Source organism: Daldinia vernicosa (assembly GCF_022497035.1).
Source record: "Daldinia vernicosa strain CBS 139.73 unplaced genomic scaffold F5Y00scaffold_9, whole genome shotgun sequence".
Classification (NCBI taxonomy): Eukaryota; Fungi; Ascomycota; class Sordariomycetes; order Xylariales; family Hypoxylaceae; genus Daldinia; species Daldinia vernicosa.
The window spans coordinates 658,221-678,615 of NW_025953925.1; the positions used below are offsets into that span (position 1 = coordinate 658,221).

The 20,395-nt window shown below is 47.0% G+C and overlaps 7 protein-coding genes across 7 annotated transcripts; 5 read left to right on the plus strand and 2 right to left on the minus strand.

The window, feature by feature from the left end:
• Positions 1-940: 940 nt before the first annotated feature.
• On the plus strand, positions 941-3,435 carry F5Y00DRAFT_274670 (Cryptochrome/photolyase FAD-binding domain-containing protein; the record flags this gene model as incomplete). Its single annotated transcript, XM_048013402.1, has 3 exons — positions 941-1,588; positions 1,644-2,485; positions 2,555-3,435. Exons 1-3 carry the CDS (start codon positions 1,419-1,421, stop codon positions 3,433-3,435), a joined length of 1,893 nt encoding a protein of 630 aa, XP_047867757.1. The 5' UTR covers positions 941-1,418.
• Positions 3,436-3,963: 528 nt separating this feature from the next.
• F5Y00DRAFT_218119 (uncharacterized protein) lies at positions 3,964-5,066 on the plus strand. The gene has a single exon (XM_048005610.1). The coding sequence runs from the start codon at positions 4,135-4,137 to the stop codon at positions 4,843-4,845; it is 711 nt and encodes a 236-aa protein (XP_047867758.1). The 5' UTR covers positions 3,964-4,134; the 3' UTR covers positions 4,846-5,066.
• Positions 5,067-5,287: 221 nt separating this feature from the next.
• F5Y00DRAFT_259319 (uncharacterized protein) lies at positions 5,288-5,637 on the minus strand (the record flags this gene model as incomplete). Its single annotated transcript, XM_048010853.1, has 2 exons — positions 5,288-5,482; positions 5,557-5,637. 2 exons carry the CDS (start codon positions 5,635-5,637, stop codon positions 5,288-5,290), a joined length of 276 nt encoding a protein of 91 aa, XP_047867759.1.
• Positions 5,638-5,970: 333 nt separating this feature from the next.
• Positions 5,971-10,652, plus strand: F5Y00DRAFT_218152 (Urb2/Npa2 family-domain-containing protein). Its single transcript, XM_048005611.1, has 5 exons — positions 5,971-6,092; positions 6,167-8,641; positions 8,691-8,791; positions 8,846-9,525; positions 9,582-10,652. Exons 1-5 carry the CDS (start codon positions 6,069-6,071, stop codon positions 10,379-10,381), a joined length of 4,080 nt encoding a protein of 1,359 aa, XP_047867760.1. The 5' UTR covers positions 5,971-6,068; the 3' UTR covers positions 10,382-10,652.
• A 1,875-nt stretch (positions 10,653-12,527) lies between these two features.
• On the plus strand, positions 12,528-14,045 carry F5Y00DRAFT_218164 (uncharacterized protein). The gene is made up of 2 exons (XM_048005612.1): positions 12,528-12,539; positions 12,603-14,045. The coding sequence occupies exon 2, from the start codon at positions 12,784-12,786 to the stop codon at positions 13,903-13,905; it is 1,122 nt and encodes a 373-aa protein (XP_047867761.1). The 5' UTR covers positions 12,528-12,539; positions 12,603-12,783; the 3' UTR covers positions 13,906-14,045.
• A 1,536-nt stretch (positions 14,046-15,581) lies between these two features.
• F5Y00DRAFT_218188 (glycosyltransferase family 25 protein) lies at positions 15,582-17,511 on the minus strand. The gene is made up of 3 exons (XM_048005613.1): positions 17,111-17,511; positions 16,843-17,057; positions 15,582-16,778 (listed from the first exon to the last, which is right to left on the minus strand). The coding sequence occupies exons 1-3, from the start codon at positions 17,306-17,308 to the stop codon at positions 15,986-15,988; spliced, it is 1,206 nt and encodes a 401-aa protein (XP_047867762.1). The 5' UTR covers positions 17,309-17,511; the 3' UTR covers positions 15,582-15,985.
• A 557-nt stretch (positions 17,512-18,068) lies between these two features.
• On the plus strand, positions 18,069-19,964 carry F5Y00DRAFT_229370 (uncharacterized protein). The gene is made up of 3 exons (XM_048006761.1): positions 18,069-18,702; positions 18,873-18,906; positions 18,963-19,964. The coding sequence occupies exons 1-3, from the start codon at positions 18,472-18,474 to the stop codon at positions 19,601-19,603; spliced, it is 906 nt and encodes a 301-aa protein (XP_047867763.1). The 5' UTR covers positions 18,069-18,471; the 3' UTR covers positions 19,604-19,964.
• The last annotated feature ends 431 nt before the right edge of the window (positions 19,965-20,395 follow it).

Here is a 20,395-nt window from a genome sequence, read left to right on the forward strand (position 1 = left end):
TAATAGTAGCTTTGTCCTCTTCCCGTCCTCCCCACATCGTCGACGTGAGGGCTAAATATAAGTTTATTCCCCATACCTGCATATTCGCGTTACCATGAACTGCATGAGATACATAAGATACTCAACATGCAAACGTCACTCCATAGATCCATAACTGGTACGCCAGTCATAGCCCCATTTGCTTCACTCCCCACCATTCGCCATGTCATTGCCTTCATACTTTGTGAGCATGACTAAGAATATTAGTATTGGAATTTTTATAGCCGTTTTTTATGTCTATACACTCTTAACTTCTTCGAAGTCGTCATAGAGACGCCTAGGAAGAGCTATGATTAGACGATCTGCAATCTATTAGTTAACCTTAATGCACAACTTTAAGTTTTTTGGTTTTTTTTTTTCCTTATTTATAAAGTGACTTATAAATGCAGATCTTGAACTACCTGCAACTTTAAAAACCAAAATGCGGTAAGGTATGCTTATACATAGTCTAATATCTCTCCCTGCTGAAGCTTCAAATACCAGGTTTACCATACCCGAACTGTTTGTTAGGTATGTCTTTCCCGTACGCTAATAGTGTAATGCTGGCATGTGAATTTGATCATATGCATATCATTACGCTATTACCAGCAGCAAACTAGACAATCCATTCCAATGAGCTATTCGTTCGCTACATACGAGTGAAACAATAGGCCTACAGGTCTACTCCATACGATAGACAGCCAACCACCTATGTAATGTCGCTGTCTCTGCTTACTATATAGATATTCCAACCTTCTTGCCCCTGTCCCAAAGCACTACCTACTATGGTATAGCTTAGCGGTTCCTGCGTTAGTGCAGAGCATGGGCCTATATCGTGGAGAAGGCCGAATCGGCGACCAAGAGTTTCCCAAATAGGAGACAACTCGTAGACAAGCCCCATTTTATTACGAAGCTTCGTCAACTTGGTCATGTATGAACGGAATACGCTTCGTAGGCATAAATGAATCCTCGACCATATCTCGTTAAACACTTTCTTCCTTATTTGGCAGAAAGATGCAATAAAGTTTATAAAGAAATGGAATTAAAAATGAAGGTATTTGTCAGTTATTCCACGTTTTCGAACAAGTTCGTTGGCAATTGTCGGCTTTGCCGTGTAATAGCATCAAGGGACATCTCTAAGACGTAAATGACTATGACAACACCTTGTGTTTGAAAGCAGGTATCCATTCGATATTACAGAGTTTACATATTGGCTTTTAGTATCCTTTTCCCGTAGCCACGGGCCGGCCTACGCCAAAGAGTCCGGTTGTGGCTGATGTCTTGACATCATGGACTCACTCAAACCCACGAAACAAATTCAAGCTTTAGCAAGCATCTGTCTGTTAAGGATAGGTCTTATAGTCCAGCTCTAAGCCAGTCATAAAAGCCGGAACCTCACAATGGGGAAGCCGCGCGTAATATACTGGTTTCGAACAGACCTTCGGCTCCACGATTCTCCTGCTTTAAGAGCCGCTCTTGACTTAGATCCTGTTATCTTGTGGCCTATCTTTACGTGGGATCCTCACTATGTATATCGAGTCAAAGGAGGGGTGAACAGGTGGCAATTCTTGTGAGCTTCAGGCTTCGAATGTTGAATCCGTGAAATCAATCACTAATGTTACTAGACTCGACTGTCAGACTGACCTTTCAAAGTCCATTCAAAACCTCAATCCAAAGTCCAAGCTTTTTGTTTTGCGCGAAGCACCGCAAACACTCTTCCCTAAACTTTTTAAAGCATGGAATGTAACGCACTTAGTATTTGAAAAGGATACAGATGTCTATGCCCGAGAAAGAGATGGAATCGTAGTGGCGTTGGCAGAAAAGGCTGGTGTTAAAGTAATCTATCGGTATGGACGTACGCTTTGGGATAGTGACGAGGTTGTTGCCAAACATGGAGGAAAGCCAACTATGTCTATTACCCAACTTCAAGCTGCCGGGAGGAAAGTTGGGGAGATACCTCGGCCCGTACCCACACCAGAGTATCTTCCAGATCCAGGAGATATGTCCCTAGACTTTAAACAAGAGAAACCGAAGCCGGAGCCGGATCTTAATGCCCCACACCGGAGTGAGATTGATAAGACCTACTCACACATTGCAGGACCTAATGGAGATTATGCTATTGTAACTCTTAGGGAGCTTGGGTTCTCAGACCCAGCCACCACGCCGCACCGCGGTGGTGAGACAATTGCTTTAAAGCAGCTGGAAGAAATCTTCTCAGACGAGAAATATGCGGCCACTTTCCAGAAACCGAAGACTAGTCCTGCGGCTTTCGAGCCTCAATCAACGACCCTCTTATCACCGATGCTACACTTCGGTGCACTCTCACCACGCCTTTTCTATTGGCGGGCGCAAGATCTGGTTCAAAGGTACGGCAAGGGGGCATCCACACCGCCCGAAAGTCTGACCGGCCAGCTGTTGTTTCGGGACATGTACTTCGCGGCTCAGGCAGCAATCGGATCTCCTTTCGGTGAGTATGTTTCCAAGCAGCTCTTGACCCCATCAAAATGCGTGCAGGCTTCTGACTCTAGTGTTATAGCCCAAACTATGAATAATGCATACTGTCGGTTTATTCCTTGGCACTTGCCCTCAAAGGTAGGGGGAACTGAGACTGGCAGTAACGCAATTAGTGGCGAGTATCATATTGACTCTCCACAAGCAGAGGAATGGTTTCTACGTTGGAAAGAAGGCGTGACTGGGTTTCCGTTCGTTGATGCTTTGATGCGTCAGCTACGCGTTGAGGGCTGGATTCATCACCTAGGGCGTCACATGGTAGCGTGTTTCCTCACTAGAGGTGGATGTTATGTACATTGGGAGCGTGGAGCCGACGTTTTTGAAGAGTGGCTGATCGACCACGAACCGGCCAGCAATGCTGGTAACTGGCAATGGATGAGCTGTACTGCATTCTACTCCCAGTACTTTCGTTGCTATAGCCCAGTGGCATTCGGGCAGAAGTGGGATAAAAAAGGTGAATTTATCAGAAAATGGGTACCCGAGCTGAAGAACTTAGACGAAAAGTATATATATGAGCCGTGGAAGGCTAGTAGAGCAACACTGGACGAAGCCGGTGTGGGAATTAAAGGAGATGGACTCAATAAGAGAACGGATGGAAACTATCCAACTGCGATGTTTGACTTCGGACAAAGGAGAAGCGCGTGTATTTCTGCGATGAAGAGCGCCTATTCTATTGGGCTATATGGGAACGATGATAAAGTCAAGAATGGAACATGGAAGGAATTATTTGAGAAGGTTGGTGAAACAGAGATGGAAGGTTTTAGTGGCGGTAGCAACGATAGGAGGCATACACGCCATGCTGACATCCAAGATGGAAGTGGAAAGGGCGGGCTGAAGCACACAAATCAGGATGTAGTAGTTAAGGAAGGACCAATGGACAGGTTTGCTAAGAAACTGAAGAGGTGAAATTATCGGAAGCTTCTTTTTCAAGTCACTTTTCGCATATTATCGTATAAGCCTTCATATTAGGATTAGGTACGTCAATTTAGTAAGACGTTTTATAAGATAGATTATATTTAACTACCAAGGTTACATGATGGGTAGAGTAAGAATATTGTTTGATATATCGATTTTTATGATGAATATATCGTTGGCTGCCTAGTTGTTTCCTTGTAGGCGGTAACTAATTAAAAGTCTTAGTTATAGAAAATGTGTTGTGCTGTAAGTTGCGGTTCAGACCGAAAGTTCCACTAACACCTCTGCATTGTTGCTCTTCCTTTCTACCTTCCACGTAAGGTCCTGCTTACACGGGAGTTTGTCCTAGCAATTGCTAAAATAGGTAAGGAAGGTTAATGATCGATGACTATGTATGTTTGACTTTTGTTCAACCTCCTGCGGCATAGTCAGCTAATGAGCAATATTTTATTAACATCCGTTGTCAAAATATCGTCACACTTCCACAAACAGGCTGTTACTGACGTACGCTGTTACTGACGTACTTGGGTATTTTGGACATTGTCCTAGCCTCGAACCAAGCAGAAATTAATGTCTTATCCATTTGGCTATTTGTACAAAGCTGATGCTCTGCTGCAAATATCCTCTTGATATTGTTATTGAAAACCCCATCCACAGTAAAGTACCCTTTAATAGCGGTGGCATCTCGTGATGACAACTAAACAATCTAGGCAACTTCGCAGCGCGTTTTGTCGCCAAGCCAAAAGACGAAACACAACTACTAGCACCTTTTATCGTAGAGTTATTAGCCATAGCCGGCGATATCAAAAGGAAAGGGACGATATATCGGTCCCGGCCTCCACTATGGCGTATTACTCGAACTATGATGATGGTCCTGCACGGGTCTTGCAGCAGACGATGCTCCCTCAGATCCCAGCGCTGTCACATACCTTCCAACATACTACATTCTCTTACCCCTCTGGCGTACGACCTGCCTCTCTCAACGAGATTTATGGCCTGGCTTTAGGAATATGTTTCCTAGTCTTGCTTATGGGATGGCTTCTCTTGGTAGGTATACGACTTGGCATTAGGTCCTTAGCTACGAAAGGAGGCAAGACAACCCATAATATGGACCTAGAGTGCTGCCACATACCGAAGGAACGACCCCTAAAAGAAGATAGATCGCTCTTATCTAAGTTGAGAAAAGTATCGGCGGAAGATCTCATCAAATCGGCCTGGCACAAGACCACAGATCTTGCTACTAGCATTGAGAGGGATGCATGCGAGCTTAGGAGGACAACGCACCCCCGACACAGATTGGACGAGGAGGCGGCTCTTGGTAATGTGGAAAGCAGTGGAACTAAGGGTAGTGGTTCTTTTTTACGCAAAACATGCCGGACAGCGGATGTGCTGTCTGTCTAGAGGAGGAACTGAAGGTCCGACGTAGGACAAATCGTAGGATCCTACGCCTGTTTCAGCGGTCGGTGGATGTTGAAGAGCTGTGAGGGACGAGCACTGCTAGTAATATCGATGAGTAAATCTTGGATGCATAGGACGGGGGCTTGGTTGAAGAATAGCGCTCCTACGGCCTGCCAGGGTTTCCAATCATTCATTATATGCGTCCCCCCTTAAAAGCGTTTGATATGAGTATAGAGAGTCCCGAAAATCGTGTTTAGCCCCCTGCTTTACAAATGCGTAATAAGTAAGTCTTTTTTTTTTCGACGAACGAGCTCGTTCCAACTACGTCCGTCTCAAGGTAGTCAGGCCGTCTATTGGTGTTGTTTCTGTTGTACAGGTGTAGTAATGCTCGCGAATGTGTCTTTCGTCGAGATGATCCCCTCTAAAGCTATCATCTAGCTTCCCTTCATGCTTTCCTCTTTAGCTCTTGTGATGCCTGCTTTAAGCTCCAATTGCATTCCTCGTAGGCCCTACCAGCACCGAAACCCACTCCCACAAATGCGGGCCACGCTCTTCGTCGGAATAAGAGAACTGAGAAGACGACACCGAATCCGAGACCGAGCGATGACTTTATGAGCATGTTGGAAATGCAACGGTCCCACTATGATACCCTCGTATTAGCGACCCTTATGCGACGACGGTAGACTGAGACTAGGAGTAGTAATAATATTATACCTTCTCGTTCAAAAGTGCCTCGCTCACAGGCCTAGAGACCGTGCTAGGCGGCGCGGGGACGGGGGCCGAGCTGTCTGACATAGTGTCAAGGACTACGATAAGAAATAATTAGCTTCAATTATGCAATTATGAGATTGAAAAGTTTGGGAGCTCATACGTTCGAAATTGAGGATTTCTTGGGTGTTTCTTAGAGGTGACGGCTGGACTATAATTATTATTTCAAGAAATATTCTCTTTCGGCACAAAAGCAATCAGGTCATTGACGCAGCTGCTTGATCAGCCTGTCGGCTTGTGTTCCCTGGTACCCGAAAGCGGTGAATACGTAGAATTCCTTTTTAGGTTAGTACGAATATCTGTAGCGGCAGAATTCATAATATTTTGTATTTCGCGGGGAGTTCCACAAAAAAAAGTTGGAAGCTTCAATTCAACTTTACTGCGTACCTCGAGTGTCGCAACAGCTTATAATATAGCATTCAAGCACCTGGCAATGCTAGTAGTGGTTCAATTACAAGATGGAGGTGGATAGTGACTTAGGGGTAAGCTGGATCCATACGCCGTGCGCTTTTATCCAAGAATCATAATACAATTGGAACTAATACAGAACATCTAGTCGCGCCGGCTTGCTTTAATCAAAGCTGTAAGATCTCTTGACGAAGATGGAACAATTGCGCTACCCGACAAAATCCGCAGACTTTGGGTTTTACTTTCGGCAGCAAAGGGTACGAGATTCCATGGTGTAGAAGAAAATATATTACGATGGCTATTTAAGAATATGAACGGCAAGATCGAGGATGCTGAACAGGTTCGACGGTACCCTCTCACTTGGTCCCTTTTGAGCCATGTATTTTCCAAAATCCCGCCGCAGACACTAGGAAGGTCGCTCGCCTCTCTTCGATTCGTCTCTATCCTACATCAAACCATAAACGACATCACCACGGCTCGAAAACCATCTCCTTTATCTCCACCCCAGACGAATGGAATTGCCTCAGATAAAACGAAAAAGAGGAAGAGAGATGATGGGTTCCTTTCCGATATAGAGGAGCTTCGTACTCCAAAAGGTTGCATAAAGTCGGCTACCGAATTGTTTAGGGCTTTGGGTGGTCTCCTTGACCAGGGGGCTCATCGCATAGGATCTGATGCTTCAGAACGAAGAGTCGGAGCCGAGCATATCAAATCGCTCTTCTCTTCATCTAACGAAGAAACTAGGGATATCGCTGCAGGGTTACTTCTGACCTGCGACCGCTCACTAAGCGTTCTCGAACATGGCCTTTCCGGAGATCAAGAATCATGGATCAGTATTATTACTACTCTCTGGAATCTCCGCCTTCATAATAAGGACGACAGCCTTGAGTTTGCCCGACATATATATGTGCCTATGAGTTCTATTCTGACGAGGTTACGTGGCCTTGTTGGGGCAACGCCTGTGACAGTGGCCAGTGATGGAGTTAGGAGACTCTGGATTCGACAGCTCGAGCGGTTCTTGAATGTATACTTCGTTCGCCCTGTAAGGCATACGTTCGCGATAGATGAAAATGTTGAGGTACTAGAGACCGCTCTGGACCTTGCAAATAGAAACTTAGGCGGCTCTGCCATTGTTACATGGGACGTAGCAGCGAGGACGCCCCGAGATTTGAGTAATCCGAAATCGAAAGCTGAACATACCTTATGGGCTCAAAACGTCTTTACTGTCCTACTCAAAGCTATCCAATCTTTGGAGCCTTTAGTTCGGAATCAAGTCATCATTCAACTATTAGATACGGCTATCCGGACAAACTCGGTTCCAAACACTACAGCTCTGCGGACCGTGTGTCGAGAACATGCACTTGGAACGGATGAAACTGACTGGAAACTAATTTCTAAGGCCCTCGCCTGTGATGCCGATGTGTTCCTCACAGATGATTCTCTAATCGAAAATGTTTTCAACAGGATAAGTTCTATTTCAAGCCATGATCTTATCACAAGAGAAACTGTTGTCAAGGAGGTTATCCTTCCCTTAGAAGACGCCTTCGCAAAAGCGCGAAACTTCTCAGGCTTTATCCAGAAATGGTATGAATGTCTTAGTGAGAGTGATGCCGACTCGCTGGGCCAATCGATATGGGCTGATGCCGAAATTCGACAACATTTGGCTAGGATTTTGCAAAGCACGTTGACTAGCACACAACTTCTCCGTGTCTTAGAGCGCCTGGACTCATCAGACGCTCCTAGCGGGGCGCTCTTAGTTGTCCTTGATGGGATCTCAGCGGGAATCACCGAAGAGGATTTCACTATGAGTGCTGATTCGAAGATTTTTGCCGCGCTTTTTGAAGACAAGAATTGCAAGGATATTCCGTCTTCGATCCTATCATTGAGATGGCGTATAGCCGGCCGTATGGCTTCTTGGGAGACGTCAGAAGAGGTTGATCGGCTTTGGGTTGAGTTAAAATCGGCTCTTAAACGCATTCTAAAGAAGGGTCTTTTATCTGATCCTGAGACCTTTGAAGCATTTGGCTATTCTTACAATGTCTGGCTGGCTAACTACCCTGGAGGCAAGCATCACGCGGATCTGGCTAAACTCGCACATTCATTTCTTGGAAGAGTCATCTCTGAAATGAAAACCAACATCGATCCCTCCGTATCACGGCCTTACATAGACTATGTGTTTCGATTCCTACCAAGGCTTGCCGATATACCGAAAAGAGAAGTTGCTGACCTCAGAGATCTCATTGCGGATATGTTTTGGCAGACCGAACAGCATTTCATAGTTGAGAAGGGCACGCTACTTAGCGACGCTCTCCGGCCCCTCCTACGTAACTTCGATTGCGAAGATGATGAAGCGTTAATTGAATCTCTCATATCAAAGTCACTTAATAGCCTTGATGATACGAAAAATGAATCAGGCTGGACGCAACCGCGGGGCCTCTCGACGCTTTCGGTTCTCTTAGACTTTCCACGCGAAGCCTTGACGAAAGGGCGGCGAAAGCGCATCATGTCTTCATGGAAAATTTGGAGATCGAAAATAGCCAATCGTGCATCACAGGATTCACTATTCGCAGTAACTGTGCTTAGGTTGTTGGTCAAAGTAATGCAGCAACCAACATTTTACGAAGTAAGTAGCTGCTTTTAAGTCGAAGCACGAATACTAATGATTTTATTAGGATATGGAATTTGACGATCTTGTTTACATATCTTCCAACATGTGGCAGGATGACAAAAACATCGTTGCTCTAATTGAGAAGCTCATCGACCTGACGTTACGGTTAGCAGCAATGTACATTCACGTATATCTCTTGCGAAGCTAACTTTACTCTAGGCAAATGGTTACCAGTGCCGATGGGCCTTCCCTAGCCTACTTGACCGAGGCCTCGAACTTTGTGAAGAGGCTTGAGCCAAAGGCATCGAAGAACACAGCTGCTCAAATACTTCTGGTAAAGAGCATAGTTTCCGCACTGCACAATTCCTCTAGCAAGTCATATAGCTCAAGTATCAATGTGGATGAAATCGTACGCAAACTAGAACGACAGGTACAAACTAGCTTGACTAGATTTGCGTCCGAGAACAAACAAACGGACTTAGCCGCGGACGATGAGTCCACTATACTCTCACTTTCTATAACGCTAAGCGGGGCGGCATGTATTGCTGATGCTTATGAAGAGAGGCGAATTGAGCTCACAGAGAAGACTATCCACCGATTGGAAAGTATAAGTACATCATACATGTCTAAGAAACTTCACATTGGCTGGAAGCTGCGGGCGTTCCTTTTTAGAAACAACCCGGATCGATACGATTTGTTAGGCTTATTTACGCAGCTAGAACAAGCATCTACGGCGGTTGATGAGGATTTAGTATATGATTTGGTCGATGCCTTTGTGAAGAATCGCGGTCAGCCCGTAAGGGATCGGCTGCTTGGTGAATTAATCGGCAGTGGGAAGCTGGCCGGTGGCGCTATTGGGCCTCTCCTAGCTGTTAGGAGGCTTGTCGAGCTGCGTCACGGTGAGTTTTCCTACAATTAGTACTATCAAACAGAGCTGCGTCTAACGTCATTTTAGGACCTGCTACCTCATCCTCTGGTGGTGAGACCCAAGATGCTATTGACCTTGGCGTCGTACATGAGCGGCTTGCCTCTCTACTAAGCCGGGTGGAATCTCTCCGACACTTCAAACAGTTGTCTGAGGTCTTACTGCTGCTTCTTGATAAGCATGCTAACTCTATGGCCCAGTTCAATATCGAGGCAACACTAAGCAGTGTTGTTCATGTATGCTCACAGGCAGGCCCTAGAATACAGGATCATAAAGCAGCAGGAGATATTTACGATAAGTTATACCGATTAGTGGCCCTTATACTCAAACGACACCGACTTCGCTTGACGGGGCATTTCCCGATCCTGCTTGCCGCATTGCGAGCACTCCTTGCTACTTTACTGGCTGATGCAGGTCTCGATAAAGCAGATGCAACATGCTCACAAGCTCGTCCACCATGGCTTAGATCTCGCCTGCAGTCGAGACACGCAGAACGGTTCACTCGCCTCCTCACGCTTATATGCGAGCCAAGTGCGGCATCGGTGGCCCGCACGCGGTCAAGCGAATTAGATTCCTCAACAGACATTGCAAAACGGACAGCGGGGCAGGACATGTTCACTATACTGGAGTTATATATCAAACTGCAGCTTGAGGTGAATGTGCCACGAGACATCAGAAAGGCTCTCGAGCCGGGCGTCTACTCAATCCTCGACATCACGCCACAGGGATGCAGGAGGGTATTAAATGAGTCCCTAGATGCGAACGGGCGCGCCATCTTTAGGGAGATGTTTGCGAATTACAAAAAGTTTGGGAAGTGGACTGGTGTCTAAATCCAGTCTCGCCCTCCTTAGGATATAATTGGTGTGGCCAGTTACTATAGATACCCCCTTCACACCATCAGCCCGAATATAGAATCAAATAGCCAAGAGATGTGCCCGCAGGTGGAGTAAGATACCGGGAAACACACCGCAACCGTAGACTAATCTGCTTACCTACCTAACCTATATTATTGAACATATCCAGCCATGTCAAGAGAATGGCTGTTATAGAATGGCTGTTATAACGCTGCGGCATAACATTCGCCGCGTAAGCATATAATCTTAAAGTCCTGGGGGAAGTTCAGTTCAGTTCAGGACTCGTACAAGTTTACCATCAACATCCTCGGAGATGCTATAACGGAGGTCTGTTTTTCTAATTCTTTTAGTCGGTCGTAATACGTACCACAACCTAAGAATCGGTACGTAACGCCATTGCTGCGGGCAACTGTCCGCTTGGCAACGACGCAACGTTGGTCATAGTTTAGTTATCAACCACGAGTGACGAAGCACGAGAGTTCCGCCGAGACATGATGATGTTGGTGCAATGCGGCTTATCATTGCGCTATAGGGATAACTCGATAACTCGTAGTTGAAACACCTGATCTGGAGACGTCTACACCGAGATCCGGAACGGGACTACTGCACCAAGCCGAGGCGGACCGGCGGCCTCTTAGTGGATCGATTTTTCCAGCCTTATAGCAGCTTATAGCTCTGTCTTGCAGGCATCTCACTCCGCTGCTCCGCCATCGCATCGTAATTACCTACGCCGACCAATCTATTAACGAAACTAGCATTTCAATTAGTCAAGATGGACGCACATCTCCATTTGTCAAATCCCGAGTCATTTCTTTCTTCGTATTGTACTCGGGCAGCCGCTTAGTCCGTGGAGAAAAGAACTGGAATACATACCTAGCTGTCAGTCCTAGCATGGTTCATCGTCAGCAGCCAGCTCCATGGCCCAATTTGAAGTAAGCCAGGGCGTTTTTATTAGAGACGACAGCTCGGGACCAATTAAATGCTGTTCCCGAGGGCTTGCAAATTATACTCGGGTTAAGTTGCCCGACTCAATTAAATAAATGCTCAAAACCCATTGCGAGATCCCAAGAGTTCCGGAAAGCTCGCCGAGGCCATGACGAACTAGAGCGATCGCCAAGGGCGCGATGTCCAGGGGAGGACCCTGTCTTGTCATTTGTAGTTTCTCTCTACCTACCTGTCTCGCGACGCGCCGAAAACTCGCTTGCATAGGCCGAACTATAGGTACTAGCTTCGACTTTTTATAAGAGCCGGCCCGATTCGTATTGTCCGGACGGGCCAAGAGACGATGCCGCCGCGTGGCAAAGGTGATATTATCGGGCCTGCATCGCGAAGGCTTAAGATTGATTTTACTATATCGTTGCTAAAGCGGGATCCTCTTTTCGGCGACGAGTCTTCCGAAGGGAGAACTTGACGAACTTGATATGCCCAATGCAGTATAGCAGCTAACGTTCGCGGGTCTCGTCGACACGTGGTGGATAGCCCAACCGAGTCTAGGTTTGAAGAAACGTTGCAGACCTATATACCGAGATCCTTGGTCGATGGCGAGAAAGCTCGCGGGACCTACTAGTTTGAGGATAGGATCGGCAAGTTTCCTCAGTTCATTAACGTTGGCCGCGTCAACATAGTAGCAGATGATATCAGCCCGGCACTCCGACCAGTTATTTTACATAGTATAGTTATTGGATTTTGCGCCAGTGCCGGCTACCTCGTCGACCCATCCAGCCATCCAGCCATCGTCAGATTGGTAGTAGTCGGCAATGAGGAAGTGGACAAATCAAAACGTAAGATGCGTAAACATGGCCTTTACCGAGCCCTACGTTCGTTCCCTCCTCCGTCCCCCGGACGTGAGAAAGTCGCTCCGGGTTGCCTCGGTGTTCGAGTTGTCTCGAATGTCGACTAGAGAAGACTACCAGATGAGAGTGGCTTGAGTGGACATGAGAGGTGCCTTCGGGGCAATGCCGCGGCAAATCCGTGCCGTTTACAGTGTAGCCCACATCACATCTCGGTCGCCCTAGACGGCTTAGGCCGTTACTTGGCGTCACCAGAACATCGCATGTGGGCCAATTATACATCCAGTCCCTGATTGCACATTATTCCCACCGGCTGCCTAATCGGGATATTTCTCCCTAGAAACGTATGTAGAGGTGTTGACGAAAGAAAGAAAAAAAAAACCTACTAACTAGAGGTTCGGTGATAGTCCTGGTATAACAGCCAGTATATTTGCTCCTTTTTTTTCTTTTTTTGGGGGGGCATAATGAACTGTTGTCATTTATTGCTGTTCTAAATATCAGCTTTGATATTTTTCCCTTTCTTTTCCCTCTTTTTTTTTCTTTTTAATTGTGTAGATTTCAGATGTAGCTACGCCTTTTTTGCCTGACATGCCCGTCACAGTCAGGCCATCAAATCATGGGTCGACATCCTGGGCAGGTCGCCAATATCGACTCGCATCGTCGCCCGAGATCTTGCTGCATTACACGCTGACCGACGACACGCGCACCAGCCCGCCGCGGGCTAGACAGTTGGTACAGAGTTCGTTTGCGGGGCTTGAGAGGAAGGATAACGTCTTCGCTACCAAGAATGGATTTGTTCATGCGTGCGTGGATGCGTATAATGAGCATCACTGCCTGGTGATAAGGCCGGAGGATGTCTGGTTCGCCATCCTAACGCAGTTTTGCTCCTACGTTAACGGGCATGCGGAGGAGCTGCGCAAGCGATTCTGCACCCACGAGGGCCAACAGGAGTTACATATCGACGCCGATCTAGACGGCGCCGACCATGGTAAATTGGCGTATATAATGACCAAAGTGTTAGGCGAAAGACTGCGGGACGAGAACCTGCAACAATGGATCCTCCCGGCTTTCACGACTACGACTAAGATAGACCAGGCTGTCGCCAGCATCATCTTCATGGGCACGATGCAGAAGTATTTCACGTACAGTTGGGGAACGCGATGCGGAATACCGTCCGTAACCTTACTTGGTGAGGAGAGCGATTGGATCAAGATCCGGGAGCGTGTTGAACGGCTGGAGACTTTAGGCTCGGAACCGTCCCGGTGGCTCCGACTACTTAGACCTATCTTGGATGGTTTTGTTGCCAGTTTCGGAGACCCGGAGAGCTCGGCCACAAGAAGGTTCTGGCAGGGCATCTGCAACGAACAGGTACCTAACGGCAGCGGCACTACGACTTACTCGGGATGGATTACATCGTTCTGCTTCTGGGACGAGAGCGGCAGATGTCTACACGGAGCAAAACCGGGGCAGGAGGTTAGATTGACGAGGAGCCAGATGCCGAGCGGGTTCAGCAGAGTGCCGGTGACGCTGCTGAAGGACGGCGTCGAGATCCCGACCGAGATGGTGGCCGGGTCGATGGCGATACGAGCATTTCGGTGCAAAGATGTAATCAGCAACAACGCGGGCGCGGGTGGCAAACCGCAGATGCGCCGGAGTGCCGGAAATGATACGATACAGCCCGAAGTCGGATGGTTTATGTATAAGACATGACATGACACCACGACCCTGCTACCTAGGGGGCTAGGGGATATGGTAGTATCTACTACTACTACGTATAACTAATGGTAAGTTATAAACCTCGTATATGCCTTGAGAGAATTAAGAGACTACCTAACATCATCCACTTTTTTCGCATGAACCGGGCCAAGAACGGAATAACTAACCCTTTTCTTATAGTATAATCGTAACCCGTCCGCGAAGCTATGTACATAGGAGTTGGAGTTGGACTCTCTACGACCGCGAGCCGCCGGGCTAACTCTCGGGTTCATTTATGTCTGATCAAATACTCGGACTTGTGAGGGATGGTCGTGGCTATCGGGCCGAAGTCTCTATTTGTCGTAGGTGGATAACGCGGAGTATGTATGCACTCGGTGCTCTTCCCCGCTTCGCTCACGGTGGAGGTGGAGGTGGACGTGGCATAGACTTGCTATCTACCTATTATTGCGTCGATCCAATATTTGCAGGATACTGGTCCTGGCTTTGTCAGTCGGGGTTTTGCCAAAATATCCTAACTACCTAGAGCCTAGCAAAGATATCGTGGGGTACGATACTTTCTATATATACCAAGAGGCGACGCCGCCGTGAGCGTGGGCGTCGTATAGCTAGCTACCTAGCTAGCTAGCTACACGACGGCCGGACTTAATGGTCAGATAGGGAGTGGATACTTACCTAGATGACGGAGCTCTCGGCTTTCCGGGGGAGTCCTGTCGAAGCCGGGCTTCGACCCTGATAAGCATGGCGCGATGTTGTATATAGGCTACGATGCCTTCTCACTTGGATATATATGTACATATACTTTTTTGATGAGGCTGTGCGTCACCATAGGTACCTACATAATAAAGCTCCTGAAGCTGTATGGTCTATTGACCAACAATCCCTAATATGTACGCGGGTTTTCTAATATCTTTCACATAGATAGATCTTCGTAGTACGTGATATGTATTCATAAATTAATACCGAGCTAGATAATCGAGAGGCTTCGAGGGAGGACTTTCAAGAAGAGAGCTCAACTACGAATCTATCTGGACTAACTAGTCATATTCTCGAGACACGTATTGAACGCTGATTAATCCGAAAATTCAACTTGACATCTTGCCCGGCTGAGTCCCTCTTAGCAAGCAAGACTGCCTTCTCCTAACTCATTCTCGCAAGAGTCAAAGATGCGCTGAGTCCTCGATAGGCTTTAGATAGAAAAAAGGGGAAAGCATCAATATATCGATTAAAAATCCCAGCCTCGGTGGTGGGGAAGGGGATAAACTCTTAACTTACAATATCACATGGGGCTTCACATCATCCCTTAGGTTAGATTATATTAGGTACTTTGCTAACGGGCACAATCTAACGACACCTTACGCTTTAAGGGGTAAAAGCGCTATAACAAACAAGATTTACCTACGTCCAGACCCCCTAAATCACGCCTTGTTCCCGTCGGTAATCATCTTATACTAATTTTGATTGGAGCTGCTAGATCATTTTGTCATTTCAATTTCATGATAGGCTTAGATTAAACTAAAAGGGGTCGTTAACGCGTTGTATCTTTCTTGGCCGACCGCTGGAATCGTCCTACAGAATGTAGGGTTCTGGGTAGTCAGATATGGCAAGCATAGAAAGAAGTAAGCTCTTCGGAGGAACACTATATTTTCCAGACGACGATTAATCCAGCCGCCGCCCAAGTATACGTAAAACTTTCTCTGATGCCCTTTTCTCCACCCCGCCTGACGCCGTCGCCAACAATTGCCATCTAAATAGATTCGCAGTGACAAATGTAGAAGACGAGAACATAGAACCGATGTTCGACTCTATCAGGTATCTTAACGACCCGTGTAGTAGTACCTTATGGGCACTGCCGTTTCTCAAGAGTCGTTGCTATCGTGCAGGAACCGCCAGAGGTGGGCTTCCGGAGGCGTGGGCGGGTTGCGAATTCTAGTTTCCATTGTATCGGAAGCCTGAAGGCTAATGGGGACTCAAGTCGATGCGTGGCTTCCCCTTTCTCGTTTATTCGCCGCGACGAGGCATATCTAGAAGTTTACCAGATGAGATTTGTAAGTTGTAGTAATGTAATCTGGCGGGCTCATGAATCTGGCCACTGGTCCACGAGCTGGTCTAACCGTCCATCCATTAACGCCTCGGCATTCATCCGCACGCTATATCTTAGCACCTTGGTCATTTTCTCTTGGAGACCCTCGCCGTGATCTGAGATATCGCTGTTGCTCTTCTTCGGGCCGGCTGGGAGATGAATCTGGAACAGTGACGGTTCTACAGTTAAGCAGTTGTGGTGACCTCGATCGGGCTCCCCAGTCCCTTCACAGAACCACCTCAGCTCGATATCGAAGGCCGAGTTCATATCCTTCAACCCGAGCTCGTATAGAAGTTTCCGCGCACCTTGTTGCGTGACCGCGTATGCCAGAGAGCAGACGCCGTCTTGCACGTGGTGGACAACCCTTGTGTGGCTCGGATACTGTTGTCTTAGGTCACTTGGCTCGTAGATAGACCATAGATGCTTGTGCTGAGGGACGGTAACGTCGTTGGGGCGCACCACCCGGCCCTTGGGTACGATTTTCTTATCCGGGAATGGGAAATGCATTCCGCAGTGGCCAAGCCAGAGCACGTCCCAATTATCACCATACGGGGATTTCTTCGGAGCCGCCGTGGCGGGTAATTTACCGAATATAAGGTCCGGAACGGCCGAAGGACCGTTCTTGGCTTCGGGGAAGGTTGGGTCGGTAAACTTGGACGAGCCTGTTAAAGGCTGCGTCAGAGCATGTGCCGACAAGGCGAAGTCGTGCATCTGCTCTCTAATCCTGACATCCCAGTCGGCATCGTCTTCCATGATTAACGCCGACGACAGATTTCTCCGAACAACTCTAAGGGAAAGTCAATAAGACACGAGGGTCCCCGAACTCAACTCGGAAGATGGCGTTTACGAACTCTTGAATTGCATTAATGTGCGCCCGCCAGGCTCCCAAGGTGGGATTATCTAAACGGTTAAGTTCATGACTGGTCGGGATGGCCTTGTCAGGTATATCTTTGCCATCGACGCCGTCTATGAACTCGAACTCGAAGTTACTGAGGGCTGTCTGGAGTATCATTCCATCGCGGCGATCTGTGCGAGACGGCAGACCAATGACGAATATCTTTTCGAACTGCGCAGTGATGTTAGATTTATTAGTCAGTAGGTAATTGGGCTTCAACTAACGCCAAGAGTATTGTTGCGAATATCATCGATATCTGCTAGCTCGGGCTGTGGGGTTGTTGTTGTGCTTCCGGGGGAGTTGAGGTATGGTACTCCCTCTCCCCTGGTGGAGAGAAGGTATACCGAAATGACCAAAAGAGCGCTTACGGCGATGAGGACGGGATATGAAAGTCGGCGTGCCGACGACATGAGGAAAGACATTGGAAAGGGTAGGTTAGCATCCTATGTCTTTAATCAGTATGAGAAAAAAAAAAAAAGTTAAATGCGAAATCAGTTAGTTACAGCTTCCCGAAAACTGTAAGTTGCTGCTGCTGCACCTAGTGTATGTGCGACGGTATTGTACCTAGGTAGATACATGCAAAGAATTTAAAATAAACTTAAACTCAGGGGGGCGATCATTCGACGAATAGGGCGACCTGTTAAATGATGAATCGCTCAGCCCGCAGTTGCTTGGCTGTTCTCTTTATGCATGTTGGTAACATTGGGAGTAAACGAAAATTGGGAAGGGTTTAGCGCACTTTGCTTTGCCGCTTTGTAGCCTAGTTGTGGGCCTGCCGGTACGATCGTAACTACCTCTTGTAGATATAGACGGGATTGAACTCGCGTGGAAGCCACCATATCAACACATTTTAAACCTTTAGGTACTTTGTTGTTGTGCTTCTGTACGATGGTGGCCACTTTTACATCCTAGATACCTTAACCTATAACTAGCCGAAATTATTATACTATCAGACGATGTACTATGTGATAACACATCCGTATGTCATGGTATAACAAACGCGGCCTCAATTCTTCAAACTCATATGATTAAACAAGATGGAAATATTTCAAAAGGTCGAGACGAAAATTAAAAACTATTAAAAATTAAAAATGCCGAAAATAAAAGTCGTTGTGTAAAAGCCCCGATGCTGTGCATTGGATGATGATCCAGTCCGAATAGTCCTAGACTCCATACATACGCGCGAACCAGTGTTGGTTGTATGTATTTACTACTAGGTAGTAGTATTTACAACATAGCCGCCAGGATTCAGTTCCACGTTTCAAAATTACTTTTCTTCTCTACATATGTAGTACTGCGGCACATGTTTTAACCCATGAGGAACGTGGCCGGAGTTCTCGAAGCCCTACGGATTACAGAATAATGTTCTCCCTGCTGCTACCCGCATACCTACCCTTCCCACCCAAGCCTGGACCTTTTGCTGACAAAAGCTTGTGGGCATTCCGCTCCCAAGTAACTCCCGTCTTCGTTCGTCTCTCCCTGATCTCTGGGATAGGTAGGAATTTCTTCTGTTTATCCCACACCGTAAAAGCTATGGGTTTATAAGGGTCAACATCGCGAACCTCCCCCCTTTGGCTCTAGAAAGATGATTAAACTATCATCGCTCGTCACCTTCGTAGCGGCGTTCGCTACCTCGACCGTACGAGCGCAGCAAGAGTCGCTCAAGGTCGGCAAGTTCTTCAACCCTCCCAATGCTCTCGACGGGCCAACCGATTATTCGACAAACCCGGTTTGGACGCTGGGCGAGATCCAAACCATCAAGTACACTACTACATATTCGAATTACACCATTGATCTATGGCAAGAGAGCCGAGATGTAAGTCACGACGTTAAGGCCCATTTCTGTTTCCTGTCTCGGCCCATGTTAGAAGTACATACATAGTAAACTTCCTAACCAAGCTTATTGACGAGTTCTTCCTGAATCGTGTCTCAAATCTATAAAAATCTCTTGTAGTTAAGCATGATCGCTAACTCCAGTCGCTGCAGGGTGGCTCTGCAACAGCTGGACCAAGCATATTTCGTAAGGAAAATATCATAATAAAACCTTTTCTAACATGTGACGACTGACTTGAGCAGAGACGCGGTCTGGTGCCGTAACTCAATTTGACTGGTCGGTCCAGGCATTCGAGTTTGACTTATCGGATTTCGACGTATTTTTCCTTTGGCTGTCCCCTTTACAATCGGATGACCCGAACCCGCTGTCCGTCACCTCGCGTTACTTTAACATCACAAGAGCGCCCGCTAGTACGACCACGTCTTCATCTAGCACTAGTGCCTCTGGTTCATCTAGTACTATTAGTCCGCCATCCAGCAGCGCCACTCAAAGTACCACCTCATCACCCGCTGTGGTGTCACCAACGGCAAACCCCGACGATGGCTTAAGTGCCGGTGCTTCAGCTGGTATCGGTGTCGGCGCCGCCTTTGCAGTCATCGCCCTTGTGGCAGGCGGCTTCTTTTTGTGGAGGAGACGGAGGAGGAATAGTAACAATTACCAAACGCCCGCAGCCGCCGCCGCTGCTACGGGCCCTAATCACAACGACGATCTGCCAGAGATGCCAGAGGTGACGCAACTTTCAACGCAGCAGAAACCGCCGTTGTACCCCGTGGAACTGGAAAGTGGCGGATATCCCCCTCAGTACCAGTACTACCACCCCGAAAGACCCGAGAGGGTTGAACTTGACGGAACCCGCCGTTCTGAACTCGACGGAGGCAACTAAAATCTCTTTTACGTGCTGGGTTGGTTAATTTACTAGCAACACGAAAACGAAAATCGAAGGGTTGTATGATAGAAGTTCTTGGAACCAACAATGTAATCCTAGATGGTGCGGACTAGACGCGACGATGTATTAGCGGATTGGAATACTAATGTAAATATTTACAGATTCTACAATACCCCCTTTTATATACCCTAAATGTTGTTATGGAATCTTATCATTTCTATCTGCAGGCAAGGCGGTTTCCAGTGGTTGGGTTGTATTTAAGACATCTACTTGACTTTATGATATCCGGGTTCGAAGTTGATTTATGGATGATGTACATACAATATAAGATTACATACCTAACGCATATATACTGTTCATACCCTTCCTCTTCGCGACACGTGACTTCCGCGTCAGCTACCAAGAATTACGTTTAATAGATGACACAGGTCAGAATCCTTACCTAAGGTATAAGTCAAGATGAGGCGAGAAATATATGCGGTTTCCAATGTGGCTGGCTCGGGGGGGTATAGCTAAGATAAATAATGCCGTTTGGGTAGACAGCGAGGTTCTTTCGAAATGTCGTATTTGGCATAAGCAGCTATAGAAAATATTATAACAAATAGATGGGGACCATTAATTCTATAAGAGCTTTAACTCACCGTTAGGCAAACCAAGCCATAACCAAACTTTAGCATATCTACCTACCTACATACCTTCCAAGGGCAGCATCATATAAAATCTCGTATAGCTTCCGACTCTAGTCACATAGCAGACTTCACGTACCCGTTCATAAAAACGTTCAAAGTA

What these genes read in the sequence shown, in the direction of transcription:
- F5Y00DRAFT_218119 (XM_048005610.1), top strand. Translation starts at nt 4,135, where the DNA reads ATGACAACTAAACAATCTAGGCAACTTCGCAGCGCGTTTTGTCGCCAA.
- F5Y00DRAFT_218152 (XM_048005611.1), top strand. Translation starts at nt 6,069, where the DNA reads ATGGAGGTGGATAGTGACTTAGGG. An exon ending in AGCAACCAACATTTTACGAA is followed by an intron (nt 8,642 to 8,690) that starts GTAAGTAGCTGC and finishes TGATTTTATTAG; the next exon opens with GATATGGAATTTGACGATCT. An exon ending in GCTTGTCGAGCTGCGTCACG is followed by an intron (nt 9,526 to 9,581) that starts GTGAGTTTTCCT and finishes ACGTCATTTTAG; the next exon opens with GACCTGCTACCTCATCCTCT.
- F5Y00DRAFT_218164 (XM_048005612.1), top strand. Translation starts at nt 12,784, where the DNA reads ATGCCCGTCACAGTCAGGCCATCAAATCATGGGTCGACATCCTGGGCA.
- F5Y00DRAFT_218188 (XM_048005613.1), bottom strand. Translation starts at nt 17,308, where the DNA reads ATGTCTTTCCTCATGTCGTCGGCACGCCGACTTTCATATCCCGTCCTC. An exon ending in TTCGCAACAATACTCTTGGC is followed by an intron (nt 17,058 to 17,110) that starts GTTAGTTGAAGC and finishes ATCACTGCGCAG; the next exon opens with TTCGAAAAGATATTCGTCAT. An exon ending in CACATTAATGCAATTCAAGA is followed by an intron (nt 16,779 to 16,842) that starts GTTCGTAAACGC and finishes ACTTTCCCTTAG; the next exon opens with AGTTGTTCGGAGAAATCTGT.
- F5Y00DRAFT_229370 (XM_048006761.1), top strand. Translation starts at nt 18,472, where the DNA reads ATGATTAAACTATCATCGCTCGTCACCTTCGTAGCGGCGTTCGCTACC. An exon ending in TATGGCAAGAGAGCCGAGAT is followed by an intron (nt 18,703 to 18,872) that starts GTAAGTCACGAC and finishes CAGTCGCTGCAG; the next exon opens with GGTGGCTCTGCAACAGCTGG. An exon ending in AGCTGGACCAAGCATATTTC is followed by an intron (nt 18,907 to 18,962) that starts GTAAGGAAAATA and finishes TGACTTGAGCAG; the next exon opens with AGACGCGGTCTGGTGCCGTA.